Raw genomic sequence first — 19,331 nt, 5'->3', positions numbered from 1 at the left:
TTCAAGTCCACTTCAGTGTATCAGTACATTTCAAGGCCACTACAGTGTATCAGTACATTTCAAGGCCACTACAATGTATCAGTACATTTCTTGGACACTACAGTGTATCAGTACATTTCAAGGCCACTACAGTGTATCAGTACATTTCAAGGCCACTACAGTGTATCAGTACATTTGAACGTCCCGAAAAAGAATTAAGCAAACTGACCTAACTATCGTTAAATGAAAACATTTGACTGTAGTTCTGAAATAACTGATACAGTAGGCTATAAACTCTATATCTATCATTCTAATAATAGCTAAACAGTATTAACTATATGTGACAAGTCAAAAACTCGCTGTCAGAGTCACTCAATTTTATCACAGCATTAATTATTATTATTCATTATTTATTTATTTTATTTTAGTTATTTCCCCATCCTACCTCCAAATTCTTCACCCGCACCACTCTTTCCTCTCCAGGTTAGACTTAGTTGACCACATTGGAGATAGCTAGGCCGCGTCTTTCGGCTTATCTTCCCTTGACCGGGGTAAAGATAGACACATTCTCTTTGATCGTACCGGCCGGATGTCTGACGGGCGCAGTTGACACCACCTTGTGTGGAATGCAAGTCAATACTCCCCCCACTTTCTCCCACGTCTCTCTTTGATCTAGGAGATTACTCGAGTCAAAGCGCCTCTCGTCGTTCCAAGGTGCGACTCCCATCTCCAGTCTAATTCACCCACGTGTAAGATAATTCTGAGCCTACGACATTTCCTGTTTCCGCCCACATTTTCCAGGCCTATATATATAAGGTAGATTAGATCAAGTCAGACTCTCTCTCCTTTCTCATTATATCTGAGCAATCGTGTCTGGACTACTTCATTTATTCTCACTCCTAGAGGAATACCTGGTGGTAAGCCGAACTTAATCACAAGTTCCATCTTAGTTACTTTGGAGACTATTATGTGTATTTTATTATTTCATTTATATTTAATTATTGCGTTGTGTATTTCTCACTGGCGTAAGTAGAAAACATAAACATGTCCTATGTATGTATTTATGAATTGCATTAATCTATTGATGCTACGTTGCTCAATTGACCGTTGATGCAACCATGTATATATTTGTACATCTTATTTTATTTTCTTTATCTCGGCTGACAACCGTGATAATTTTACTAGCGCACTGATACTGCGTTTAGAGAAGATATATGAATTATCCCCCCTGTAGTCATTTTACTCTAACGAGAGTTGCGCCCCTTGAACGGACACACTCTCCATTCAAGCGCGCTCCATTGTTCTCGGCCGACGGTCGTGTGTAAACAAACCGTCTTGGTCGCTGACCACCGCCCATTTCCCTCCCCCCCCCTCCTTTCCCTCTTACAACTTGTGTTGTTTATTTGAGATTGTTGTTTTCCCTTTTACGTACATTTGTATATTGCTACTATCAGCCATCAATTTTTCCAAATCCCATTTGTCATCATCTCCCCTTTTGTGCTCAGAAGCAATTTTACTAATCTGAAGAATGCACCTCAGTCGAGGGCATCGATAAGATGTATGAGAGACATGTCCTAACTTGTCTTTATTTATCCGCAGCCTCCCTCAGGTGTCTGCCTATTTATCTATTGGATTAATCACCTATTTGCTATCAAGAATTATTTACCTGCCTATGTGCTTAATGCTATTCAGCGCTGCACTTGCCTATTTGCTATCGAGAATCACCTATTTATGTGCTGAGTGCTATTCAGCACTGCACTTTCCTACTGAGATCTGCCTATTTGCCATTTGCTGTTCAGTGTCTACTCGACACTACTCAACTCTACTACTTGGCGCTATCGGACTTGCCCGCCTATTCGACAGCCCACCTGTCAACTTGTTAGGTGCGACGTCCCTATAGACCCAGATCTGTGTGAGACGTCATAGCTACGCCAACCCTCTGCAACTCACTGGACAGATCCTGCTCATTACGCTGCCCACGGCAGATCAGCTCTGCCCGCAGTAACCTTGTGCCCACGGTAGCCGGCCACCAGCCCTACTGTGCCCACTACAGATATCAGAACTTTGGATTGAGACTCCACAAGAACTGAATCACCGGCGTCCCTCTATCCGCTAGAGCGCCACCTCCAGCTGCAGAACCTCAAGCCAGGACACAGCCAGCTGCGACATCAACAGGACAACCAGCTAAGTCAGAGGATAAAGTGACATGTTCTCTTATTAAGTGCAAGAGTGATGATCAAAATACATTACTAATTAGAGATAGAAGCAAACCCTCCCCCTTTTTATTATTATATGTAAATATTTATGTAAATAAATATTCTTCATTTTAACTTTGTATCTTTCTCTCATTGCTTGTCTCGTTGCGTGCCTGCTCCCGATATATATGCTGACTGGTTGGAGTGTGATAGCTTTAAAAATAATCATCCCCTAGACATTAAACGCGCCAAACACACGTCATATTTCCCCACCTGTCACACTATGTAACTTAAGTTCTGATTGTACAGAATGTATTCTATACATGTAAAATAACAATCAACTCTTTAAATAAAAAAAAACAGTATCAAGTCTATAGGTGTGAATAACAAGTATTATTTTTATAGATGCAAAATAACAGTATTATCTTTATAGATGTAAAATAACAGTATTATCTTTATAGATGTAAAATAACAGTATTATCTTTATATAGATGTAAAATAACAGTATTATCTTTATAGATGTAAAATAACAGTATTATCTTTATAGATGTAAAATAACAGTATTATCTTTATATAGATGTAAAATAAATCGTTTCTGCACACAAACTAATTTGAGAGATGAACACGTAATGAAATGTAATCTATGTTCACAAAATGTTCAAATACTAGAACTGACAGACAGACTTAATATTACCATCTTGTTTGCTTCTGTCCTTGTTTCACGTAGATGTATTATCTTGTATAAATTTGTACATACACCATCACATCATGTTCAGATCCAGCGTTTCAGTGTTTCTCCACCTTTTTAAAAAATCTATCATGCAAAGTATGACTACTCACGTAACAATGTGATTCTTATTCACCAGCGGACATGCAAACAGAAAATGTTAACAATCAGTAGCAACGTTGCTTGACATTCCTTCCTGGTGCTCCTAACTGACGTACCGATGCCCCCTTGGATACCTTTCCCACAATTTGAGAACTCTCAGATCATTAATGACGTAAAACTTTTTTTGTTTCCTAACTTATGGAATGAAGAGTCTGTCCCACCTGTGTATGTAAACGACTTGAATTTACTTTTATCTAAAAGGCCTAGATTTCGTTTAGGCCTGTAGAGCATGAAGGGAAAATGAACTAGATCTAGATAACTAACAAAATGATGCACCGATGCCATAGACTTTGTTTTTTGTTTGCTAACCTGTTGTTTTGTTTTTTAGTCACGTCTGTATGTGACGTGCTCAAGTTAACTATTCTTAGATTCAAGGGACACATCTTACTGACTTTGTGAATTCTAGTCTCAATTTGTGTTGTGTTTATTTTTCTTGATTGAGAAGAAATGAGCACTAATGTCAGCCTACAGATAGCCGACTATGTGGTTTCTGCAGTCATGTTATTTATTCCACTGGCCATTGGAGTTTTTTTCGCCATTAAAGACGCAAAAAAATCGAATCGGGATGAATATTTATTGGGCGGGAGAAAGATGTCAATGCTTCCTGTGGCCTTGTCAATCTTTGCGACATTCGCAGTAAGTGTTTGATCTCTCAATGACAGTCTGGTTGTCAAGGTTACTAACTTACTACACTCTCGGTCGTTAGCTTGACATTGAATTCAAAATGTCGATAGCAAGGGAGACAAATAACGTGGTATGCATGCCAGTGATTGTAGCTGGTGCTACGGTTGGATAAACAGGTCAAGTGGGTTTCTAATAAATAGGCGCTTTGTCAAAATATCAGACTCATGTGTATATATAGAAAGTAGAAATCAACATCGTTTGACCAAGGTCATTGAAAGACCATGGCAAGAATATTACTTAGATCATTGCGGAGTCTGTAGAATATGTGGCTGCCTAGTTGTGCGGTATACGCATTGGACTGTCGTTCGGACTTCTCGATGTTGCCTACCCTGTCCGCTGCCCCCCCCCCCGTCCTGCGGGAGGCTTACACTAGGAAGTCAATTATTTTCAACCCTGAAGGAACATCCGAAACATGTACACCAACTAACAAACATTTTTTACAGGCCACCTACGCCACCACCCGTGGATTTGAGAGAATAGCACAAAGTTTGACTTGAGTTTATTGCCTCTGTTTAACCCGTTCAACTAAAAACACGAGCTACACCGTCAATTTCTAAGAGTGAAATGTAATTCTGAATGGGTCAAAGGGAAAAGAATAATTACTTATATTATAATTTCTTTTTTTTTATAATTCCTGTATTTAGTTTGCAGACTCTTGAACAGACTTTCAGCGGGAGTTCTTTGGGTTCAGTCCAGAGTTGAAGAAACAAATAAACGTTATTGAACATTGTGTGTAGTCTTATGCAGCACTGAGCTGGACTGGACTGGAAGACATTGTGTGTAGAGTCTTATGTAGCACTGAGCTGGGCTGGAAGACATTGTGTGTAGAGTCTTATGTAGCACTGAGCTGGACTAGACTGGAAGACATTGTGTGTAGAGTCTTATGTAGCACTGAGCTGGACTGGAAGACATTGTGTGTAGAGTCTTATGTAGCACTGAGCTGGGCTGGAAGACATTGTGTGTAGAGTCTTATGTAGCACTGAGCTGGACTGGAAGACATTGTGTGTAGAGTCTTATGTAGCACTGAGCTGGGCTGGAAGACATTGTGTGTAGAGTCTTATGTAGCTCTGAGCTGGACTGGACTGGAAGACATTGTGTGTAGAGTCTTATGTAGCACTGAGCTGGACTGGAAGACATTGTGTGTAGAGTCTTATGTAGCACTGAGCTGGACTGGAAGACATTGTGTGTAGAGTCTTATGTAGCACTGAGCTGGACTGGAAGACATTGTGTGTAGAGTCTTATGTAGCACTGAGCTGGACTGGAAGACATTGTGTGTAGAGTCTTATGTAGCACTGAGCTGGACTGGAAGACATTGTGTGTAGAGTCTTATGTAGCACTGAGCTGGACTGGAAGACATTGTGTGTAGAGTCTTATGTAGCACTGAGCTGGACTGGAAGACATTGTGTGTAGAGTCTTATGTAGCACTGAGCTGGACTGGAAGACATTGTGTGTAGAGTCTTATGTAGCACTGAGCTGGACTGGAAGACATTGTGTGTAGAGTCTTATGTAGCACTGAGCTGGACTGGAAGACATTGTGTGTAGAGTCTTATGTAGCACTGAGCTGGACTGGAAGACATTGTGTGTAGAGTCTTATGTAGCACTGAGCTGGACTGGAAGACATTGTGTGTAGAGTCTTATGTAGCACTGAGCTGGACTGGAAGACATTGTGTGTAGAGTCTTATGTAGCACTGAGCTGGACTGGACTGGGAGACATTGTGTGTAGAGTCTTATGTAGCACTGAGCTCGACTGGAAGACATTGTGTGTAGAGTCTTATGTAGCACTGAGCTGGACTGGAAGACATTGTGTGTAGAGTCTTATGTAGCACTGAGCTGGACTGGAAGACATTGTGTGTAGAGTCTTATGTAGCACTGAGCTGGGCTGGAAGACATTGTGTGTAGAGTCTTATGTAGCACTGAGCTGGACTGGAAGACATTGTGTGTAGAGTCTTATGTAGCACTGAGCTGGACTGGAAGACATTGTGTGTAGAGTCTTATGTAGCACTGAGCTGGGCTGGAAGACATTGTGTGTAGAGTCTTATGTAGCACTGAGCTGGACTGGACTGGAAGACATTGTGTGTAGAGTCTATGTAGCACTGAGCTGGACTGGAAGACATTGTGTGTAGAGTCTTATGTAGCACTGAGCTGGACTGGAAGACATTGTGTGTAGAGTCTTATGTAGCACTGAGCTGGACTGGAAGACATTGTGTGTAGAGTCTTATGTAGCACTAAGCTGGACTAGACTGGAAGACATTGTGTGTAGAGTCTTATGTAGCACTGAGCTGGACTGGACTGGAAGACATTGTGTGTAGAGTCTTATGTAGCACTGAGCTGGACTAGACTGGAAGACATTGTGTGTAGAGCAGTGGTTTCCAAACTTTTTTTATTTCGTAGACCCCTTGCCATGTTTTTTTGTTTTCGGTAGACCCCCTGCTTAACTTACCCGGTATATTGCATTTTTGCAAATTCATCAACTCCATTTTTTAAAACTAATTTCTAACTGTAGTGAGTGTAAGAATGAAAAAGTAGCCTAATTTAAAGCTACATTTAAAGTTACAGATCTTTTTGTATTCATAAAATTCAAATTTAAACCAATTAAAATAACAATTAATATTTATTACTGGAATTACCGAACACACTGGAAATGTTGCCTTTTTTGCAAGTCTATTATCCGTTGCTATGGATATTATGTTTCATATAGGAATTTGTTGTTCTATGATATAATCATCAAACATTAAATATTAATTAATCAAGTAATTTATAATTTGCCTTGTGTAAGATTGTAAAAGTTTTCGCAAGCGCAGTTTCTCGTGTATTTCTTGATCTTTCACGTGTGGCTCAAATATTAAGTCCGAAGAACTATTTTCACTAACAGGAGAAGGCGCGAATGTGAGTGTAACTGGCACCTAAGCCAGTAACTTTGAGCAGGAAGGGCTCATATATGTTAGCCTTGACTTGCTGCCCACCTAGCAGAGGATAACTGAATTCAAGCCTCTGCTGCGTGCAGCTATACCCAAACACTGGAAACGTTTCGTGGGTCAACCCTGTTAAAAATAAGGAGCAGGCGACCCTTAGGCAGTTTAAATCACACAGCATTACATTCTGTCAGAGCCTGTGATACCGCTGATCGAAAACTGTATGTATGTCGTTTGCAATGCATTACATAAGAAGCTTTTAATTGTATAACTCATGCCACCGATGTGCCATTGAACTGTATTGTTGCTACAAGAAATAGTTTTACTAATATCTGATGTAGGTTTGTGTAAAACAGTTTTTAGAACTACAACGGCTGATAAAATCAATGTTTGACCTGTAGTGTTTTCCGGTTTTTCCTTTTTGTTTAGAGATGTTGTAAGACACTTGCAATTAAACCATCATCTTCTCTATATGATGTCGAAGATGTATTTTGTGGGTCTATTCTGAACTTTATCTTTGAGTGTTTGAAAGTTTTACAAACCTTTATCTATTTTGTCAGAGTGGCATTGTCTCAAATGATCCTCCAGCGTAATTCATATCGTCATAAAACCGCTTATTTGACAAGGAAAGAATGAATCCCAATTTTAAATAATCAACTCTGTACCGTCTTTCTTTATGTTAAACATTAGTTGCATGTAGACAAAATTAAGCTGTTGAAATAAGTATTGAAATTAAATGCAACAATTTTTCGTTTGAATAGCATGACACATATTTAAAGGATTAACTCAGGTACAAATCATGGATTAGTTTAGGAAATAATTACATTAATGGGATGTGAAAATTAAAGTCGCTACCTGATTAAGTGAAATTTATTATCGTAGACCCCCGTGGACATCTCATAGACCCCCAATTTATTTTTAATCTTTCGGAGACCCCTTGGAAGTCTTCATAGACCCCTGGGGGGTCTATATAGACCACTTTGGGAATCACTGGTGTAGAGTCTTATGTAGCACTGAGCTGGACTGGACTAAAAGACATTGTGTCTAGAGTCTTATGTAGCACTGAGCTGGACTAGAAGACATTGTGTGTAGAGTCTTATGTAGCACTGAGCTGGACTGGAAGACGTTGTGTGTAGAGTCTTATGTAGCACTGAGCTGGACTGGAAGACATTGATTGTACAAACTCGCTGCTATAAAATCCCTTTTGATATTGAAGAATTACAAGAAATACATAGAATGAGAATTTATGGACCATCATTAGCTTATTAAAGGAGGAATTGATTTTTTTTTTACTTTTTATATGTAAAAAAACAAACAAATGCATTAAACATTTGAACAATGTTTCGACTTAGTTTTATTTTGGGACCATTTTGAGTAACATTTGAAACACATTTCTTATTCATAGCCTGAAACTACAGTCCTTGTGACTATCTATAGAGAGATATATTTAAAAACTCAGAACTTTGTTTATAGAAAGTTAGAAGGACTTAGGGGGCAATGTTTTACTTCCCCTGCAAGAGCGCACAGTTAAGGGTACGGTTTTATTGTATAGATTAAAAACAAATATTACTTACTGCGAGCATCCAATTAGACACTTAAACTTTATAGAGTAAACTCTGTGCCGTTATTTGGTAACATAGCAACAGCAACAAAATCCTTCACAGCGTTTGTTTGTTGCTGCTTGGAGTTTTAAAAAAAGGGAAATAACTTCCAGTTAAGTAATGGAAATGACTAGGAATTAAGATAATAAAATTTAACTTTATCGTTCTGTCCTATCTAGCTGTAAAATACAATTAACAAAACCTACACTTTTACTCTGACAATAAAACAACAACTTTTGTCCTCAGTCAGCCATTTCTTTAATGGGAGTTCTAACAGAGGTGTACTATAATGGAGCCATGCACCCAACTTTTCAACTCGGATTTGGTTTGGCGCATGTGGTGGGCTACGTGACTATGATTCCTCTCATCTACCCACTGCAAATGACCAGTATCTATGAATATTTACACCTGAGATTTCAATCAGAGCTCGTACGTAACTCTGTGCTAAGTATTGCGATGATACAAACATTTTTCTACATGGCTATTGCATTACTTACACCTGCCCTTGGCTTACAAGTGAGTACAGTTGTATTTAATAGTTTAGTACAGATGGGCAAACTACGGCCCTCAGGCCAACTCCGACCCGCTGAAAGGTTTAATCCAGCCCGCCACATATTTTGAAATTATAACTAAAATAACAAATTTCATTCATATTGTAGAAATCCAAGTTTTCAATACCGGATGAACCATTTGAGTAATATTGGGAATTTTAATTTTCTGTTTCACTCTAAGTTGTTGTCCTATATATTAGAGTTTCATGAGTATTCTAAACTAAATTTGTGTGTTCTTAGGACGCCCCTGACTCCAACTCTAATGGGTAATTGGCATTAGTTGGGAAAAAGTAAAGTCGGTTGGTCGTTGTGTTGACCAAATGAGACCCAAGTTAACCGTGGACCAAAGAAACAGATGGGACTACATTTCAATATTTTTTTTTCGTAGTGAAAATAAAAGTGGCAAGCAAAAATTGTTCCTTCAATGTTTTTGGCCCACTCCTCAAAAGTTTACCCATCACTTGTTGAAAAGTAAATGAAATCAAAATATAACAACTTTATACTTTCTTTTTTAAAGCTTTCATCAACTATCTCTGTCTGCCTTGTACAAATTTTGTACACGTTATTTTTCTGACTTCCCATTCTCTTATCAGCTTGAAACTTTGCACAATTATTCATTGTCGATGACAACACACAAATCAATAAAAACAAGGTTACAAAAGACAGTTTGTGTGGAAACACAAACTCAAAATCGGCCCCCGAAGTGGTCCACCCAGGCAGGCTTCAATATTTTCAGAAAGAACATCCAAATGAAATTATATCAAAGACAAATGAGAGATAAGAATGGAGTAAGAAGGTTGACAGATCTTGTGTAGTGTCCCAACGGTCCCGCAGATCAAAGGATAGGTGAAAGTGAATGTAAAGTTAGATGTGAACCTGGCCTAACTAGTTCCCCTTTTAGACCTTGTGGTCTATAGGGAAGATGATGTAAAGTTTATCTGTTTTTGTGGCCTACGGTTAACGAGGGTGTCATGTAGCTAGCACAACGACCAACCGCCTTTACTTTTCCCCAACTAATGTCAGATACCCATTAGAGCTGAGTGGACTCAGAGGTCCTCAAAAATTCCAAAGTTGAAAATCCCAGTCTTCACCAGGATTTGAACCCGGGACCCCCGGTTCGGAAGCCAAGCGCTTTACCGCTCAGCCACCGGACCTCCCCTGGCCTAACTGATGTGTTATAATTGATCTAATTGTTTTGAAAAGGCTCAATCTCTTATTCGAATCCTCAAAAAAATAAAAATAAAAAAAAAATAATTTCCGCAATAAAAAAAAGTTCAGGAAAATGAAGTTTTTAAGATTACTATTCGTTTTAAATTAGGTCTAACTTATAATGCATACTAATTAGCTTTTTCTCTTTAAAAAAACTGCTTGCATAACTGATTTTGAAAATTAGATTTTTCGCTTTCAGAAAAAAAAGTAGCCGTTGCATCAGAACTTTGAATGGTCTAAAATATTGTGATGTCGGATTTTCATTATCTTTTCTAGTTTACGAGATCTAAACGGGATTGACGGACAGACGGACAGACATTTCGCACAAAACTAATAGCGTCTTTTCCCCTTTCGGGGGCGCTAAAAATGGTTCCACGACTATTCGTTCACTGACATTTCGTTCACCGACAAATCGTTCACGACTTTTCGTTCACGCGACTATTCGTTCATCAGACATTTCGTTCACCCGACAATTCGTTCACGCGACTATTTGTTCACGCGACTATTTGTTCACGCGACATATCGCTCACGGACTATTCGCTCACAGACAACTTGTTCACCGACAGTTGGTTCACAACAAATCGTTCACGCGTGAACGAATAGTCACGTGAACGAATAGTCGCGTGAACGAATAGTCGCGTGAACGAATTGTCGCGTGAACGAAAAGTCGTGAACGATTTGTCGGTGAACGAAATGTCTGGTGAACGAATAGTCGTGTCCCCATTACACCTACATGTATTTATGTTTGCAAAATACACTTTATGCAATGATGAAATGTTATGGTGATGAAATGTTGCAATGATGAAATGTCTCGTAGGATGAGGTGTCAGGGAACCCAGGATTAAAAGGTCCTAGATAGAGGAGGAAACGTATCTTCCATTGGTAATAGTGTCAACATTTTCGGGTTTATATTCAATCCATTGAATGACAGTAAAAATACATATTTTTCCCTTGTAAAATAAATTTACCGGTTTAGCTCCCGTTTCCGTTCAGTTTTAGCGCAAATATTTAAATTCTGACACCTTTGCAACATAATTTTACATTTTCAAATAACACTGAAAAACATAATAGGTGATAAGAAAGTCCGATGTAATCACGGAAAATTATAAACGATTTTTTAAAATGTATCGTTTGGTTACTGAATACGTTTTTAAAAATAAAATAAAGTTTAAAGTTAATAAAACATTTACTTTAGTTTCAATTAATCTTTTACAGTTCTACTTTTTTTTTCTCAAGGCTGCTGCTGGGATACCTCTGTATGTGTCTGTGTTAATAGTCGGCTCTATTGGCACAATTTACACGGCAATAGGCGGCATCAAGAGTGTTGTGTGGACGGACGCCTTCCAGTGTTGTATTATGTTCACTGGACTCTTGGTCATGATTGGAAAAGGTTCGTGTGTGGACAACTCAAATACAAAACAAGTTGTCAATATAATCAATACTTATATCAGTTGTTATAGCAACCGATGGGACAGTGACAACTGACCTAGAAGACACATTCAAAGACCTAAGCATTCCTAAGAAGATCATCGTAACCTGTCAGAGAGCAGTAGTCAATGACAAAACAAGAATCAATCCAAAAATTAATCAATTAGTAGTAATTAATTAATTTTGTTTTAGATAGCAGTAAGGGAGCTAAACCCTGCCAGTTTCAGATAAATGGCAGTAATTAGTGGTTCCTTCCCTTAGATAAGCTTTGTTGTTTTTTTTAAGTAGGTCTAATCTTTTTTTTTTCTATAGCTTGTTAATATTTCTGAAAGTAATGTATATATTTAAACAAAATATCGAGGACAAAAACCAAGTGAGGTGAAAGCAGAGTGTCTGTATATTTTGTAGTCCAGTGCTAGAACACTCTCCTAATATAAACCCAATCAGTGCCTCCTTTTTATTTTTTTAGTTTCTGTAAGGAGTGAGGAGGGAGAAGTAGGGTGTTCAACAAGCTCGCTGAACAACTTTATCTAGAAAACAAATTGAGTCTTATTTTTGTTCATGTTATCAAGGAGTTTTACTTGTGGGTGGAGTGGATAAAGTCTGGTCTATAGCAGAAGCAGGAGGCAGAACCAACTTCAATCAGTTCAGTCCTGACCCCAGGTCTCGTACTACTTGGTGGGGTACACTCATAGGCGGCTGTTTCATGTGGTAGGTACAGTTACTTAACAAGACTGCGGTATGATTAAGTTAAAACCAAAGACATAGCGGGCATCTCAGGATTGAACCTATGTGAATACTGGGATTTTGAATTTCGGGATTTTAAGAAGCTTGGCTTCCGAACCGGTGTGTCTTGGGTTCGAATCTTGGTGAAGACTAAGATTATAATAATGTAAATATTAATTAAAGTCGGTGGTTAAATTTGTATCGACAGAAATTAAATTTCCCGCTTTTAAAATTACTTAACTACAAGCATGTAATTACTTTACTACAAGTGTGTAATTACTTTACTGAAAGAGTATAGTTACTTTACTACAAGTGTGTAATTTAAAATAAGCTAAAATAATTATGGGTTTTTAAGCCTCCAATACAAATTTCTATTTACAAAGCTTATTTTAACTTTCTCCGTCTGTTTGTCTGTCAGAGTGTAATCTTTTAAATATTTCTCCCACTTCCCATTATCAGATCAAGTTGAAACTTTGCCCAAGTATTCATTGACGATGACAACACATGAAGCAATTAAAAAACCAATTAGTTAATCAATTAGTCGTAATTAATTCATTTTGTTTCATATAGCAATGCATGGGCGTAGCCAGGATTTTTTTCGCTGGGGGGGGATTTTTTTTCTCCCCCCCCCTCTCCGAGAAAAAAATATTTATATGTATTTATGTGTGTGTGTGTGTACATAAATTTTTATTACATTCTGACCCTTCAGTCTTTCGGAAGACGTTTATTGTGCTCTAGAATAGGTTCTTCCTGGAGTTAGTGGGAAAATGGTAGATTCCCAGCTACTGCCAGCAAGGGGGTCTGGGGGAGCACTAGGAGCTTCCCCAGCGAGGGGCGAACCCGCCAAGAACTATTTCTTGTATTGAAAACCAACAACATGCATATTTTGAGGTATCTACAGTCCATTTTCCTGCTATTAAAAAGTTTTATTTGAAAAACCTAATTTGCTATTCTTACTGATTTAGACCCTGCCGCGCCGTTCGGCGCATTTGCCGTCAAGGTGTTTCCACAAAAATCTGTCACTGATAATGTTTGAAGCCTCTTCCCACTTGCTCTTAGGACCTCCATGAATGTGTTGCGCCAAGTTGTACTAGGATGTCATCGTAACTCTTCTTATGCGTAATTCATTTTGTCGGAGAACATGTCCCGCAAACTTCATGCGACGCTATGTCACAATCTTACTAAGGGGTCGACTCCAAGTTCGGCATAGGATTTCCTTGATTTAGACCCGATCTCTATGACTGACTCCTAAAATCTGTTTTAGCCATCTTTGTTGAGCCACATTTAGTGTTTTTCAATTTCGGCAGATGACTATTCACTGCACTTTATTAATGGAGCCGCACCACTGGTAGAAATGTGTAACCTCTCTTGAATACGCTCTTGGAATTATGTGAATGTAGTTTGCTTTAGGTTTATATCGAAAAGTTTTATAGTCAAAATCATCTGTTGGGGGTTTTAAACTAAAAATTCTCTGGAGGTGTTGTTTTTTTTTATAATTCAAAACCCCATTTAGCTACGGTAATATAATTTAGTAACTGTAGTTTGCTTTAGAATAATTTTGAAGATAGAGGTTTTCCACCTCAAAACGCTCTGTAGGGGGATTTTAAACTCAAAACTATCTGGAGGGGTTTTAAACTTTTAAAAAGCCATCTGTAGGAGAGGGGTTTAAACTCAAAACCCCCAATTGGCTTGGCTACGCTCAAATAATTTTAGTGTGTAATTTGCTTCTTTTATATTGAGAGGGGTTTAAACTCAAAACCCCTTTGGTTACGCTCATAGATTTTAGAGTGAGTAATTTGCTTTTTTTTATATTGAAGATGTGTTTTTTAGCTTCAAACTCCACTGGAGGGGAGTTTAAACTCAAAACCCCTTTAACTACACTCATAACATTTTGAGTGTATAATTTGCTTTGTTTTTTATTTTAAAGAGGTATTTTTTACCTTTAATCCCCGCTGAAGGGAAATTAAAACTCAGTCAAAACCCATTTAGCTACGCTCATAACATTTTGAGTGCATAATTTGCTTTTTTTTTTTATTGAAGAGGTATTTTTTATCTTCAAACCCTACTGAAGAGGGGGGGGGGGATAAACTCAAAACCCCTATGGCTACGCTCATAGAAATTTGGGTGTATAATTTGCCTTTTTTATATTGAAGAGGGGGTTTATCGTAAATTTTGGAGGGGGTTTTAAAATCAAAATTCCTTAACTGTGCTCTTGTAATTTTGGGATTGTCGTTTGCATTTTTTTTGTGTTTTGTTTTATGGAAGAGGAGGATTTAACTGCAAAAAACCCTGGTACGGGGGTTATAAACTTAACCCCCCTCCTGGTAGGGTGTTTTAAACTCGAACCCTCTGGTAGGGGGCTATAAACTCGAACCCCCTGGTAGGGGGTTTTAAACTCGAACCCCCCTGGAAGGGGTTTAAACTCAAAACTTTGGTTATTTGGTTAGAAATAAAAGAAGAAAAATGACGACCCAAGATGGCGGCCGATCTAGTACTAGATCTATTCATTATAGTAAAGATCAACTCCTCGAACTTCGTTCAAAGAGGAAGCCTCTTCCACCATGTTATGCACATATAAATTGTCTCTACCCTTCCTCTATTAGTACAAGGAAAAGAGGGGAAAAAAGGAGGACTACGGCAAAGACTGAGAAGAAGAGGTTTTCGCCCACCACTTCCTACGATTATTCTAGCTAACGTCCTCTCAATTAGAAATAAAGTGGATGAGATATGTGCCCATGTACGCTACGACCACGTTTTTAGGGAAAGTTGTCTATTGGCTTTTACTGATACATGGTTAGAAGAGGATGACAACGACAACCTGATTGCTATTGATGGTTTCTCTTGCGTGAGATCTGACAGAACGGCTGAATCTAAGAAGAAGAAAGGTGGGGGGGGGGGCCTATGTGTGTACATCAACCTCAAATACTGTACCAACTACACGGTTAAAAAGAGAATGTGCTGTCCGCATCTAGAACTACTGGCGCTCTCATTGAGACCTTTTTTATTTGCCACGAGATTTTGGTGTTATTTACATAGTCCTGGTTTATGTTCCGCTTACAGCCAAGACAGAAGTTGCAGATGCAATCATCGCTGACGTAGTGCATGAGTTTCAAACAGTAGTTATACTGGGTGATTTTAATAAATGCACCTTGTAGGTTGACCTACCCACCTTCTATCAACACATCTTATGTCCGACAAGAGAGAACAGAACTCTGGACTTATGTTACTGTAACATCAAAGGAGCATTCACATCTCGTGAAAAGCCACCACTAGGATCATTGGACCACAAAACAATACAACTGCTGCCTACTTACCGCACAAAACTTAAAGAAGGAAAAATCATTCAAAAAAACGTACAAGAATGGACTCAAGACAATATTCTCAAACTACATGGATGTCTAGACGGCACTGACTGGAATTTGTTTAAAGAGACCACTTCAAATCTGGAAGAATGGGTCGACGCAGTGACAAATTACATCAAATTCTGTGAAAACATGTGTGTCAGTACTAAGAGCATCAAGATATACCCCAATAAACCATGGGTCACTGCAAAAATAAAACGGGAAATAATCAAAAAGAAAAGAGCATATATGAGTGGCGATGGACAGACAAGGAAAATAGCTCAACGAAATCTCAACGAGTTCTTGAGGAAGGGATGAGAAACTACCGCACCAAGCTGGAAGACTCAATTAAGACAAGTGACAGCGTGGGGCATCATGAACAAAATGGCAGGAGCACAATTCTAAATTTAAAATAATCTTGCTACAAGAGACGAAAAAACATTAGCCAACGAGTTAAATGATTTCTGTTGTCGCTTCGACACGAAAGATTTAATTATCTAAGACTCAAAGCCCTTGATGATATCAATGCTAACAACTGTTTAGAATTAGCGATTACTAAAGAGCAAGTTTGTAACATTTTCAAAAACGTCAACCCAATGAAAGCTGGTGGGCCTGATGGAATAAAAGGGCGAATCTTAAAAGAATGTGCTGAACAACTAGCTGAACCTTTCCAAGATATTTTTTCTACTTCATTACTAAACCATGAGATACCACCTGTGTGGAAGTCATCTATAATTGTACCTGTGCCAAAGGTTTCCAAACCAAAAGAAATGAATGACTATAGACCTGTTCCACTTACTTCCATTGTGTCTAAATGTTTAGAAAAATAGGTTAAAATGTTTCTTCTAAATGATTTTTGTAATAAGTTAGACCCTTTACTATTTGCTTACCAAAAGGGTAAAGGTGTAGACGATGCCATCCTAAATATTTTAAATTGCGTCTACAAACATCTGGACATACTGAACACTTATGTAAGATTGTTCTTTATTGATTTCTCATCAGCTTTTAACACTATACAACTTCATTTACTCATTGAAAAGATTAAAGCGTTGAAGATTAGTCCATACATAATACTATGAATTTTTGACCCAGAGATCTCAGAGGGTTAGGGTAAACAATGTTATTTCAAATGAACACATAGTTAACACAGGGACGGCCCAGAGGGCTGTGACATCGCCATTGTGGTTCATTTTGTACACCAATGATTTCAATCCGATAGTCCTTTTTGCTCCTTCACAAAATTCGCTGATGATGCGGCTCTTCTTGCCCTGCTCTCTGAGAGCTCAGGCGTAAATGAGTATTTCAAAGAAATCGAACACATTATAAAATACTGTAAAGATAATTTTTTATTATTAAATGTAAAAAAAAACCAAAGAAAGGATAATCGATTTTCGTAGGGAAAAGAAGGAAAATGATATTGTTTCTGTAGCTGGAGAGACTATTGAAATTGTGCAAACCTTTAAATACCTTGGTACTATCCTAGACAATAAACTAAATTTTACTGCAAATACTGATTATATCAGCAAAAAAGGGCAGCAAAGATTACGATTACTAAGAAAACTGTCCTCGTTTAATGTTAGTGAAAAGGCCTTGGCTATGTTTTATCACGCTCACATCTGCAATATTTTAAGTTTCAATATCACTGCCTGGTATGACAATCTGAGCATTAAAAATAAAAGTAAACTTTATAGAATCCTAAATCCTGCTGGTAAAATCATTGGAAAAAACAAACTCCATTTGGGCAGTTGTTTGATACAAACATCTATAAAAAAGCTAACAAGATCCTCGAAATAAAGAATCACCCTTTGTGTCAGGATTTTGTGATTTTACCATCACAAAAGAGATAGAAGACACCGATAGCAAAAACAAACAGACACAAACACTCTTTTGTTCCCCTGGCAATCAAATCATTAAATAAGAACAATCTAGTATAAACTTTGTCACATGTAAATTATGAGTGAGTCTGGTGTGAATGTACACTTTGGTTTCTTATAGTTTTAATGTTTTTTTTTGTTTGGTGTAATGCACAAATTGTAAGACAAATTTCCATATGGACAATAAAGATTATTATTATTATTATTATTTTATGTAAGATATAAGACTGATTGTCTGATTTTATGTGATATAGGACTGATTGTCTGATTTTATGTAAGATATAGGACTGATTGTCTGATTTTATGTAAGATATAGGACTGATTGTCTGATTTTATGTAAGATATAGGACTGATTGTCTGATTTTATGTAAGATATAGGACTGATTGTCTGATTTTATGTAAGATATAGGACTGATTGTCTGGTTTTATGTAAGATATAGGACTGATTGTCTGATTTTATGTAAGATATAGGACTGATTGTCTGATTTTATGTAAGATATAGGACTGATGTCTGATTTTATGTAAGATATAGGACTGATGTCTGATTTTATGTAAGATATAGGACTGATTGTTGATTTTATGTAAGATATAGGACTGATTGTCTGATTTTATGTAAGATATAGGACTGATTGTCTGAGTTTATGTAAGATATAGGAACTGATTGTCTGATTTTATGTAAGATATAGGACTGATTGTCTGATTTTATGTAAGATATAGGACTGATTGTCTGATTTCATGTAAGATATAGGACTGATTGTCTGATTTTATGTAAGATATAGGACTGATTGTCTGATTTCATGTAAGATATAGGACTGATTGTCTGATTTTATGTAAGATATAGGACTGATTGTCTGATTTTATGTAAGATATAGGACTGATTGTCTGATTTTATGTAAGATATAGGACTGATTGTCTGATTTTATGTAAGATATAGGACTGATTGTCTGATTTTATGTTAAATGTACAACGAACGAAGAAGAAACGAAGAAGAGGAAGAATACGTTTTTAAGACTGTACAAATAATTTCTTATGTCGTGAGGTTGTGAGTGGGTTAACACAGGCACCTCCCTATACAAAAATAACGGATAGAAGAAAAAAAGAACACTTCAATTTTGTCAACAAAAAAAAAAGGAACACTTGTGAATGGAATGTCTCTTTAGGCATGATAGTTTGACTGTTTTGTCTTTTCTCTTCGGGCAGGCTGGCCAATATCTTCAACCAGTCCTCCACACAAAGAATCTGTTCAATGAGGACGATGAGAGAAGCCAAAATGACTTACATCATTAACATCGGTATTTTCCTGTGTTACGGAAGTTTATTATTTTCTGTCGGCATTGTTATCTATGCGTATTTTGAGCACATCCAGTGTGACCCTTACAAGGTTTGTTCTCTCTTGTGTTGTCAATAATGAACTGAAACTAATCATTTCGATAATCGCCTCAATAAACTCCGTGAAAGTCTTACTCACGTGATAGTTACATTGGATTTCTGAATCATTGAGAAAGATAAATTATAAGATATTTTCCTTTTAAAATCCTTTTATATTTTTGGCAGGCTGGATTTATCACAAATAAAAATCAGCTTTCAACATATTTCGTTCTGCATGTTTTACAAGACCTACCTGGCATGTCTGGACTTTACATGTCTTCCATCTTTAGCGGTGGATTGAGTACACTGTCTTCTGGTAATGTTTACTTTCATTTCACTTTGGTTTTAGGATTTGAGAATTCTTAACAATTGCTTGCCAGACACACACACACAAACAAAATTATCCATAGTGTAAACCATAATATAATAACTAGAAATACTCCAAAAGCTATTTCAGTATATGGCTGTATCATTGAACAAAAACAAATTAGCTACTTTACTAATATAACTACTAACTAATCAATACTTAGTCTGAAAAGAACAAACCTTTATACAGACTAAAAATTTAATCAGA

At 37.5% G+C, this 19,331-nt stretch overlaps 1 protein-coding gene across 3 annotated transcripts in view; it reads left to right on the top strand.

The window, feature by feature from the left end:
• The first annotated feature begins 2,730 nt into the window (after positions 1-2,730).
• Positions 2,731-19,331, top strand: part of LOC106075273 (sodium-coupled monocarboxylate transporter 1-like) — a 28,098-nt gene continuing 11,497 nt past the window's right edge. For all 3 annotated transcript variants that reach the window (XM_056038120.1, XM_056038111.1, XM_056038127.1), the window contains exons 1-6: positions 2,731-3,699; positions 8,507-8,776; positions 11,257-11,410; positions 12,021-12,159; positions 18,590-18,770; positions 18,944-19,073. In XM_056038120.1, the coding sequence (XP_055894095.1) occupies positions 3,511-3,699; positions 8,507-8,776; positions 11,257-11,410; positions 12,021-12,159; positions 18,590-18,770; positions 18,944-19,073 (1,063 nt within the window). In that variant the 5' untranslated portion in view covers positions 2,731-3,510. The remainder of the gene's footprint in view (positions 3,700-8,506; positions 8,777-11,256; positions 11,411-12,020; positions 12,160-18,589; positions 18,771-18,943; positions 19,074-19,331) is intronic.

The sequence above is a fragment of the Biomphalaria glabrata genome, chromosome 1 (assembly GCF_947242115.1).
Source record: "Biomphalaria glabrata chromosome 1, xgBioGlab47.1, whole genome shotgun sequence".
NCBI lineage: Eukaryota > Metazoa > Mollusca > Gastropoda > Planorbidae > Biomphalaria > Biomphalaria glabrata.
Note: the sequence above shows the minus strand (reverse complement) of the source record. Positions and strands in the feature narration are given on the sequence as shown.